Consider the following 11,257-nt stretch of genomic DNA (forward strand, 5'->3'; position numbering starts at 1 on the left):
ATCCTAGAGGAGAAAAGAGGAAGAAACCTTTTTGATTTCAGCTGCAACTTCTTACTAGACATGTCTCTGGAGGCAAAGGAAACAAAAGCAAACATGAACTATTGGGACCTCATCAAGACAAAATTATTCTGGGCAGCAAAGGAAACAATTAACAAAACTAAAAGGTAACCAATGGAATGGGAGAAGGTATTTGCAAATGAAATATCTGATAAAGAGTTAGTATCCAAAATCTATAAAGAACTTATCCAACTCAATACCCAAGAAAACCAAATAATCCATTGAATAAATGAGAAGACATGAATAGACACTTTTCCAAAGAAGACATCTACATGGCTAACAGACACATGAAAAGATGCTCAACATCACTCATCATCAAGGAAATACTAATCAAAATACAATGAGATATCACCTCACACCTGCCAGAATGGCTAACATTAACAATGCAGGAAACAACAGATGTTGGTGAGGATATGGAGAATGGAGAACACTTTTGCACTGTTGGTGGGGACACAAACTGGTGCAGCCAGTCTGGAAAACAGTACGGAGGTTCCTCAAAAAAATTAAAACTAGAACTACCCTATGACCCAGCAATTGCAGTACTAGGTATTTATCCAAAGGATACAAAAATGCAGATTCCAATGGGGTATTTGCACCCCAATGTTTATAGTAGTACTTACTATAAACAAAAGCCAAATTATGGAAAGAGCCCAAGCATCCATCGACTGATGAATGTATAAAGATGTGATATAAATATACAATGGAATATTACTCAGTGATTAATAAGAATGAAACTTCACCATTCACAACAACATGGATGGAACAGAGCATATTATGCTAAGTGAAATAAGTCAGTCGAAGAAAGACAAATATATGATTTCATTCATATGTGGAATTTAAGAAACACAACAGATGAACATGGGATAAGGTAAGGAAAAATAAGATAAAAACAGAGAGGGAGGCAAACTATAAGAGACACTTAAATATAGAGAAAAAACTGGGGGTTTCTAGAGGGGAGATTGGGGGGGGATGGGCTAAATGGGTGACAGGTATTAAGGAGGGCACTTATTGGGCTGGACACTGGGTGTTATATGTAAGTGATGAATCACTAAATTCTACTCCTGAATCCAATACTACAGTATATGTTAGCTAACTTGAATTTATATTTTAAAAAAGTAAAAAATAAATACAAAAATATCCCCTCCCATTATTACTCTGCAAATATTTTTATGAGCAATTATTGAATTTTATCAATATTTTCTTCATTTGTTGAGACATTCATGTTATTTTCTCCTTTTGTCTTATAATGAACAGAACATATTAATAAGTCTGAATATCTTGATTAATAGATTTTCTAAAATTAAAACTACTTTGTATTCTGTGAATAAATCTAAATGGTCATAATATGTCTTTAAAAACAATGAAAGCAAGAGGAGAGTGGAACAATGTATTTAATGTAATAAAATTTAAACTGTCAACCTAGAATTCTATATGCAGTAAAAATATATTGGAAAAACAATGGTGAGATAAAGGTTCAGAAATACAAAACCTTAAAGACTAATCATTAAGAGACATTCACTACAAGAAATGTTAAAGAATGTTTAAAAGAAATGTTAAACTCCGCTGGGCAGTCAGCAAGAGATGGCAGAGAAATTTAAATCTACACAAAAGAATGACGAGTATCAGGAATTGAAACTTCATGGGTAAACATAAAGATGATTTTCTTATTTATGTAAATGTCTTTGAGAGATAATTGACTGTTTTAATAACAGTGTATGGTGGAGTTTTAACATGCAGCAGTAAAATTGTATGCCAACCACAGAGGAAAGACTAAAAGGAGAGAAATGGTAGTATACTGTTGGTTTTTATGTGTTTAACTATTCTGAGATCCAGGGGGTATGGTCAGTTGTTTTACTTTTTGTACCAAAAGCCTAGCACAGTGACCAGGCAAGTACACATATAACAGGCATTTAAACTGAGCTCATCATTTAAATGTGAACACAATGTGGCTGAAAGGGCTGCTGTGAGCCCCAGATCCAAAATTTGCTTCTTTGTTCTGTATAGAATAAAGAACTCTTATAGGAACCACTTCCCTGTGTTCTTAAAAGGAATTAAATTACACAGCTCTAACAGATTTTCGTTGAGAGTAGGGAATCTGAACACCAGTCAGGGGGACTGTGTGCCCCGTTGTGAACAGAGACAACAGGTAAAAGCAAAATAAACCAAACTCCCCATTCTTGTTGAGGACATTCGAACATGATTTAATAATAATTTCAAAAGAAGGAAGCACAAGTGGAAAGATAGAGAGGGCCTATGGTGCTGACAGGCTACCAAGTCAAGGGAGGGACCTCTTTCCCAGAGGAGAGTCTGAAGCAGACCCACACCTGGGAAGATAGAGACAGGGATTGGTGTCAGCAGGAGAAAAGAGCCTGTGCAAAATCCTAAGAGGGGTGCTGGATTGGAGGGAGAATAGGCACTCCTGTGCTGAGAACGGAGAAACATGGGTACGTAGGAGGAAGTGTGTGCCTTGGGTGTATCTAGTTCAGGATAGTGGTCAATGAGGACTTAGGTAAACAAGAAAGGGGATAGTTAGGTGTGCTGGGGATGCAGAGGTTGGGAGGCCACAAGTTGTTGGCAGTGCTGGAAAGCCAGGCATCAAAACTAGCTTTCAGTGTATTGGACAGAACGGAGTCCACATCTATACACCTGTGCAGGAACATAAGGAAGTCTATTCCTGAGAAATAGTCTTCTAGCACAGAACATTCCCAGCTGGGCTGGGGAAGGGTAGGGAAGCCTAGTGTTCTGTGGCTGGGTGACAGGACCCACTGCCCTAAGGGGGAAGAAAGGGTGCTGAGTGGATAGGACTGGGTTCATAGTCCTCATTTCCACCACACTACTCTACCTTGCTCACATTTGTGGAGTGGATTTGTGTGGAAGGTTTCAGTTGCAGTCAAAGGTTTCACCTAAAATTTTGACAACCATAGTCTACCAGTTAGATACAGAACACATCAAGGAGATTTTCCAGTGAGATACAGGACATATAGGATGGATTCATGGAATCCTAGCCTCCTGGGCTCAAAGTTGCCCCTAGCTGCTTGCTCTGTGTCATGAGTAACTTTAGTTACTGCAGAGCTGCCAGCTGCCTGAAACAAGGTTAGCAGAGGTAAGTGTTGAGTATTGGTGGATGCATGCTCAGCCTTGACAAGGATGCCAGGAGCAGAGTATAAAAAAGTAACCCAAAAGGCATATATTATGCCTGTACTCAACCAGAAATCCACCTATCAGAGGAATTTTTCCATGTTTCCTTTAAAAAAAGTATACATATATATATGAAACATATGTATACATTGATATATATGTATATATATCCAGTTGATAGAGGGGGCCATTCATCAACTCAAAAGGTGGAGCCTGCCCCCTGCCTGAGCCTTCCACTTCCATAGATGAAACCCATAGTTCTCCAACTGCTCATGTAACTTCAGAATTCCCATGGGAAACTATGGGAATAGTTCCTTCCTTCCGAGGAAACGTGGTCGGTCTGTCACAAGGTTTCCCCAGCCCATTCATGTTCCTTGTCCTGCATTGGGGCCCACACCTCCTCATCAGTTGAACAAGAAAAAGTGCCATCTTTACAGCTTTTCCATCCACCTTGCAAACATCTGCACCTTGGGCCAGTCCTGTATCCCAGACAGAATCTGATGGCAACACAGGCCAGTCATCATGGCCACAGGACATCCGCTCCTTCTATGCCAAGGCCTCAGAAGCCCTGGAAGGCAGTCCGAGCCAGGGACACCATTTGGACAACGTTCAAGTGTGTCCATGCCCAGCCCTTTATCTGCAGAGTCTGAGATGATTAGTCCCAGGGCTTTCTCCTTCTGATTTCGCCCTCCTTGCCACTGCACACTTCCTTCCACTGCTCTTGGATGTTCCTGGCCCTTCTCAGCCATCATTCCTCGGCTCACTAACCCCTCACTCACATAGCCCCGCCCTCTATGTGGGGTTGCACTGCACCCAGAGGGAAAGTCCCCAGCCTCCAGCAGGCATCCTGACAGCTTCCAGCCCCAGGACCCTGGCAAGGATGCACTAGATAATGCTATAATGCTAGAGTAATCCAGAGATGTCGCTCACCTGAATGACGCAGGGAGCCAAGTGTACTCTTCCTGACAGAGGTAGGGGGACTCTAAGGCAGCGGGGTGTCTGGCATGGTGCTGGTCCATTCATCCAATAGACCTGCCCTGTCAGACCACCCTGAAACTTCCAGCTAGTGATAATGATTCAGAGATTTCCCCAGCCTGTTCATGTTCTTTGTCCCAGGTCCCTCTACCTCCCCACCTTCTCTCCTTCTGGCCCCTTTGCCCCTAAGCTAGACTCTAGAGTCAGAGCCCCAACTGCCAGCCTGCCTGGGGGTTCCCTGGACTTGGTTTTGTACTCCTTTTCTCTCATGGACTGTGGCAATCGCTTTCCGCTGGATGTTCTCAATGCCCCTCACTAGCTGAGGGTGTCCTGTCTGGTTCCCTCCCCCGGCTCCTGGTCACTCTGGCCAAATCCTTCTTTCTCAAAGTAAAGGGGAAATATCTTGTTGGTATTGCATAATCTCAAATCATTTGCAATTTTTATGAGAATACAGATCTGTATAGCATTTTTGGAATAAAATTTCAGACGTATTTATAAAATGTTAAACTGTCCACACCCTTTCCACTTTAACCCGATGTCTATGTTAGTATGTATATGTCATTAGAAAACAATGTTTTCTAATGTTTACCCAGCCATTCGTATTCAAAGATGTTGTTTTCAGTTCATTAATCATAGGACACAGAGAAAACCACTTACATCTCCACCAGGAAAAAAAAAATGTTTATGTTATTAATTGTGGTATATACATACTTTAACACTCCAGGGAGTAGTTTCAAAAGTGAGGTGGATCTATATGTGCTGTCACGGGAATATCCTGCGTCCATTTTATTAAGTAACAAAAGCTAGTGGCAGAACAATATGTCCACTCTTACCTATTACGTTGAAGAAAAACGATATATTCTGACAGCATACTATTGAAAACCGTAGTCACCTTTAAATAACACACACTAGATTGTTAGTCGTGGGGACTTCTGAGGAGAAGGCTGAACTGTGGAAGATCTTTGAAAAGGGAACATTGTGACTTACCTGTATTTTTAGAGTTTTTTGGAAGCGGGAAGATATGCACTACTACCTTTGTACTTGAAATTTCCATGTAAGTCTAACAACAGAAAAGCAGCCATGTCAAAGTAACTGCTAACTGATGCAACAGACAAACCCTGACACTTGAAGGGCTAGCACAACAAAAGTGCATGCTGGTGCACGTAAATTCTGATACAGTTTGGCAGGGGCCCTCCGCTTTTCCTAGACCCTGGAGAGCCAGGTTGCTTTCATCTTGTGGCTCCCCTATCTCAACATGGGGTGGCCATGGTGAATCAAGGGAGACAGCAAGGAGCTGACATACTGACATACTGACATACTGGCTCTGAGATGCCTGGATGTGACGAACGATGCTTCTGCTCACGTCTCCGTGGCAAAGGTCATCACGTGACCCTTCCCAACTACAAGTGGACTGGAAATGCAGGGTCCCCTGTGTCCAGGAAGGAAAGCAAAGACAAGGTATGGATGAGCATTGAAATTTCTCCCACATATCGCTACACAGTAGGTGCTCAACCAAAGGCAACTATCATAATTTGTTAGGACAACCGACTTTATTGCTCGGAGGAGTAATCTGAGGTGAGATTTGCCTTGGTTTTCTTTGAATTTTCAAGTGCCTACCACATGACAGATACTTTCAAATAGAGAACCACATCTGATGTTAAGAGGATCCTGTACCTCTCAGCAGGAAGTGTTCACCTTCTTCACTCAATAGTACTTTTCTGCATTGCCTGCAGAAAATCCCTGCATTGCCATCTGTAATCACAATAGGCGAGGATTTCCTCCTTCTTTTTGAAACATGGGTAAAGTCTGAACCTGTGAGTCTCTGCTACCCTCCACGTGACTAAACTTGCCTGAACGCCTTACCTGCACAGGTGCCATTAGGCTCACTGGCCGCCAGGGCTTTTCCGTGGGGCAGGTACCAGACAAGAGGCAGTGGGAGGATGGTTCTTTCTTTCTGGTTCAATTTGGCCTAATATGTCCACCGAGGAACCATTTTTTACCACCCAGGAGCATTCCAGGGATTTTAGGAATTTGACTTCAGTGGATGTTTGCTCATCTACCACTTGTGATGAAGCATTACTGTCTGACCACCTAAATCAGCTCCTTCATCTGAATATGTGTTCCGTTCCCAGCTTCAAATAAGAAAATCATTGAAGTCCTACTGCAAACACCGGGGTGGCTTCAAATATCCGCTGTGTAACATTGGGGTTAATCCCCAAGTCCCTGTAGGTTATAGGTGCAATGAGACATTCCTCACAGCCCATTGGGAAAACAGAGAGTGTATGGAAGACTCCCTGGGGAGGGATGAACAGATGTCTTAAGGTCACAGTCCACGTCCCGCTTCCCATCAAAAGGGCTTTAGCTGTCAGAGGGGTGGGAGGGTAAGCTCCAGGAGAGCCAGGGAACCTGGGCAGGGAGGAGGCATGCTCTGTGTCATGGGAGGGCATGAAGCCCTTGTGCAGCCAGGAGAGGAGGCGGTGGCGATGAGCTGGCCAGCAGGCCAGGTTCCAGAGTTGGACAGGAGGGCACATGTGGGAAGACCAGGGGCTGTCATGGGGGAAAGTGTTGGGACTGGAAAGAAACGGCGGCACCTAACAGAGTCTGCTGTGGACAAGACTCGGAAAATCCCCAAGTTGTGTTTGACTCTTCTTGTCACCTTTCTTCCTTAGGCCTGTTTTTACTACCTGGGCCTCGGGGTCCTACTTTATGTCACCTGGGAAACACCATGGGAGCGAGAAGAGAAACGTAGGAGTCAGACGGTCGGCCACAGGCTGGGGTGGGTGGGAACAGCGTGGGCTCTCCATGAATTCAGACCAGGGGTCCGGTTTCTGCCCTGTCACTTACTAGCCGTGTGATCCTGGGAAAACGACCAAGCCCTGTGGGACTCAGGTTCTTCATCTGTGAAGTAAGTGGGTTTCATAAGCCCCATCTTGCAGGACTGCAGGGATGTATGTGATGTATGGAAAGCACCTCGCACTGTGCCGGGCACATATCGGCACTGTGATGAATGGCAGTTGTTTCTAATGTTGTTTTGATCCCAGACCCTTCTACTCTCTCCTCTGGGATATTTTTTGTTTTCCAGGTCATGCTAGAGAATATGCAGCTCAACAGAACATGGAACAGCTAATAAGCCAAAGAGGGTGCTTCATAAATAAAACTCAGTCCATTTTCTTTTTTTAATTTTTAAAACATGTTTTATTTATTTTTGAGAGAGAGGGACAGAGCACGAGCAGGGGAGGGACAGAGAGGAAGGAGACACAGAAACTGAAGCAGGCTCCAGGCTCTGAGCTGTCATCAGATGCTTAACTGACTGAGCCGCCCAGGGTCCCCACAGTCCATTTTCTAAATAGGGGATATACGTGGGATATATGAGAATATGTGTGGAATGTAGGCGTGGGGGAGTCGTCCCAGCTGGATACAGCACAAAGCTGCTAGAATTTGAATCAAAGACCAACTTCCTCCCTCCTTCCACATGCTCTTCCATCCAAACCACTACTTTCATTCATTTCTCCCACACCAAAACCTAGACCTGGCTTGCAGCTGTCTAAGGACACTGAAGATAATCAAATGAAAACATCTTTATAATGCACTTGGTTCTGGTTTTCCATGGCCAGGAACAACAGTGTCCGTCTAGAGCCTTCTGGGCTCGACTTTAAAGGAATATTATTGCATTTCTCCAGAAATCCTTGCAGATGATGGGTAGAAAACACCTAGTCCGTGCACTGTGCTCAACTACACCGGGACAAGAGTGCAGGACACTTTCACTTCCTGACCCAGGAGGAGATTTCTTTGGTTTGTCCATGATCCAAAAGGAACTTCTCAGAGCAATTATCTACTTGAGATTTTGCTCACACCCCTAAGGGACACCATCTGTGGGCCTGGCCACTGTCAACATCCAGTTTCATTGTGATCAGCTGCACAGAAGGCATCACACTGACCAGAGACACCAAGCCAGCCTGGCTCAGGATGTCTCCATTGTAGGGCTCCCCCTGGAGCCACACTGCCTCACCCTCCTTTGATTTGTTCTGCTCCTCTTAGGGGACCCTTCCCTGCCTTCCCACTGGGACTGTCGCTGCTAGACAGTCACCTATGGGTGGGACGTGTCCTGCCTCTCCTAGTGTCCTCACTGCCAACACAGGGCCCTTCCGAGCGTGAGCAGAGCTCAGCGAACGTCCGGCCACAAATGTCCCAGTGAGCTGGGGACCTCTGCTCAGATCGAGTGTCTCCTCCTTTCTTGGAGACCCAAGCAAAGGCAGGCACACATCTCTATGTCCCTTGTCCAGAATGACAGATGACAAGGGACAAGAAGCAAGAACGAACATCTTTTATTTCTCCATGTCCTGAAACCATCCGTTTACTGCCAAGGTCTTCACGTTTGCAAGACATCCCTGTCTGTGCCCAGCCCAGGCACCGCGATTCCCTTCTGGATCCCGAACGAGGACGGAAGGGTTCCCAGCTCGTTGCACCAAACGGCACAACTCTGACTCTTGAACACCTGTGGCGTGGGTGCCGCTCCCACACTGAGCCCGAAGCTCACGAAACCTTCTATGACAAGGAACAACATCTGAAAACTTCCTCGAGGAAACAAAGATCGATTTCCGAGGCCACGTAGACAGAGAACAAGAACCCACCCAAACGTGCGCTTGGCCCCGCTTTCCCCCAAGCCGCCCTGGCCCTCCACTACTCACAACGCCCAGCGCCCGCTCTGCTCGCACTCGCAGGGGAGAAGTGGCCTGGCTTCGTGTCCCGCAGGAGAAGCTGCTCGACCCCAGGTGGGAACGGGCCCGGCTGCCCCTCGGGCTCAGGCCCGCTCTTCCTCATGGCTCACAGCGTCTTCGGACAGACACGGAGACCCGGGCTGCCTGCTGTTGACCGCGAGGATGTGCTGCAGCACTTGCACGCCGCTGGTTTCTGCGTGGGCCCTGGGACCCCACAGGAACTCGTAGCGTGCGGGCTCGCTGCCGGGCACCTGCCGGTACTCCAGGTACCCTTCCTGCACCCAGACTTCGGTCAGCAGCTCCCTGGGCTCCCCATAGAATACGTGCTCCCTGCCGGCATACACCCCCATGACCCCCAGCGCTTCCCACACCGCCTCCTCAGGGGCACGGTCGTCCTCCAGGAGGATCACCCATAGGACCAGCACCAGGAGGCTGGTCTTGGGCATGCCGTCCCTACCACTCGGCGTCCCATCGCAGCTGAGGCCCAGGATGCTGACCAGGACGTAGGAGCGCTCGCGGGGGTCCACTTCCTTCACGTCGACTCCAAAGACCAGCTGCAGATACTCGCAGGCTCGGCGGAAGATCACGGGGAAGCGGTCCTGGTCATCTTGGCTAACCGCCGCCAGCATCTCCGCCCGTGTGGTCGGCTGCTTGGTGCGACACTTGAGGAGCAGAAGCAGCACCAGGCCAGCCACCTTCACGCAGAGCGCATCTGGGAGCGAGGCCTGGGCCCCTGCCGGGGCCCCCCAGGTGCTCGACCCCTCCTCATCGGGGCTGCTGGAGCCCTGGTGGGACTGGCTCCCCGAAGCGCCTGCCATGGCACTGGGGGAGGGGCAGGAGCTCCGAGGGCTCTGGGGAGGACTCGGGGACCCGGCAGCAGCAGACCCCTCCTCCAGGGGGACCAGAATGAGGACAGAGCAGGAGGAGGACAGGGAGGAAGGAGAGGAGGAGGAGGAGGAGGAGGAGGAAGGAGATGGGTATCCCCCCTCCTCCTCCTCTGCTTTCTCCTCCTCCAACTCCTCCTCTTCCTCCGACTCCACCTCCTCCACCTCCACCTCCAACTCCACCTCCAACTCCAACTCCTCCTCTTCCAACTCCTCTTCCTCCAACTCCACCTCCTCCACCTCAACCTCCACCTCCTCCACCTCCACCTCCACCTCCAAATCCACTTCTTCCACCTCCTCCTCCTCCTCCGCCTTCTCCTCCTTCAACTCCACCTCCTCCACCTCCTCCTCCTCCTCCAAATCCACCTCCTCCTCCTCCTCCAAATCCACCTCCTCCACCTCCTCCACCTCCTCCTTCTTCAACTCCACCTCCTCCTTCTTCAACTCCACCTCCTCCACCTCCCTGTCCTCAGGCTCTGGCAGCGGTGCATCCCATGGCAGCGGGACCTCTCTTGGCTCCTCCTTCAGCTTGCAGAACACACTGCTCTCACCCAGGGGCATGATGGTCGCCAGACCCTGAAGACAGAAGAGGGGTGGCTCCTCAGGGGGAGGCCCAGCCCACCCAGACCCCGAGCTCCCAGGCCTGAGAGCGGGGCCGCGTGGGGGTTGGGGGCCGAGGGGTCCCCTCTGGGGTGGGATGGGCGAGCCCCCGGCCCCACGCGCGGAGCACGCACCTCGCCTGGACAACCGACTGGCACGCGGCCGCGCCTCCTCTGCTCTGTGAGCTCAGGACTCCTGCCTCAGACCAAGGCCTCAACTGCAGAGCTCGCAGAGCCCCCGGAAGAGGGAGGGAGCGCCTCAGGGTCTCAGGGTGGGTGCAGACCGCGAGCATCGTCCCGGGCCCCCACCCCCCACTGCGGCCAGGAGATTCTGGCCAGGACTCTGGGCGGCCCCGCCCCGGGAGCCCCCACCCCCCCCACCCCCCATCCAGCCTGGGCCTGCCCCTTCTGGGCCTCCGCTGACAGCCAGAGCGGACCCGAGCGGCAGGGCAGGCAGGCCTGGGCCCTACGCAGGTGTCCTGGGCTGCGAGGCAGCGCCTCCTCTCTCCCCTGCACCCCGGCCAGGGCCCGGGATCCTGCCTCGGCTGACCGGGGTCCAGCCCCGCACACCAAGGCCCTCCCCTCGCCCAGACCCACCGCGGGGGCGGCTTTCCGAGGGCGGCCCCGGGGCTGGGGTCCAAGGGGCCTCCGGCCGTCCTCCCGCAGGGCTCTCCCGGGGAGCCCCGGGCCCGCTGCCTCCCACCACAACCCTCACGGCCCGGCGAGGTCCGGGCCAAGGCGGCTGGCGTCGCACGAGGCGACCAAGTCCGGGGAGGCCCGGGGCCGATGGCGGGGGGCTCACGTGGCTTCCTTGGGGGTCCCTCAGCCCTATCCTCTCGTCCCCATCCGGACTCCCTGGGCGGCCTGGGCCTCGGGCTCTGCCGCC

General features: G+C 50.0%; 1 protein-coding gene across 1 annotated transcript; it reads right to left on the reverse strand.

Annotated features, from left to right (window-relative positions):
- Positions 1-8,478: 8,478 nt before the first annotated feature.
- Positions 8,479-9,856, reverse strand: LOC122477390 (melanoma-associated antigen 9-like). The gene is made up of 2 exons (XM_043570335.1): positions 8,859-9,856; positions 8,479-8,715 (listed from the first exon to the last, which is right to left on the reverse strand). The coding sequence occupies exon 1, from the start codon at positions 9,704-9,706 to the stop codon at positions 8,972-8,974; it is 735 nt and encodes a 244-aa protein (XP_043426270.1). The 5' UTR covers positions 9,707-9,856; the 3' UTR covers positions 8,479-8,715; positions 8,859-8,971.
- Positions 9,857-11,257: the final 1,401 nt, after the last annotated feature.

This window comes from Prionailurus bengalensis, chromosome X (assembly GCF_016509475.1).
Source record: "Prionailurus bengalensis isolate Pbe53 chromosome X, Fcat_Pben_1.1_paternal_pri, whole genome shotgun sequence".
Lineage (NCBI taxonomy): Eukaryota > Metazoa > Chordata > Mammalia > Carnivora > Felidae > Prionailurus > Prionailurus bengalensis.

Excerpts from the sequence above, each read along its gene's own strand:
- LOC122477390 (XM_043570335.1), bottom strand. The coding sequence starts at position 9,706 with ATGGCAGGCGCTTCGGGGAGCCAGTCCCACCAGGGCTCCAGCAGCCCC.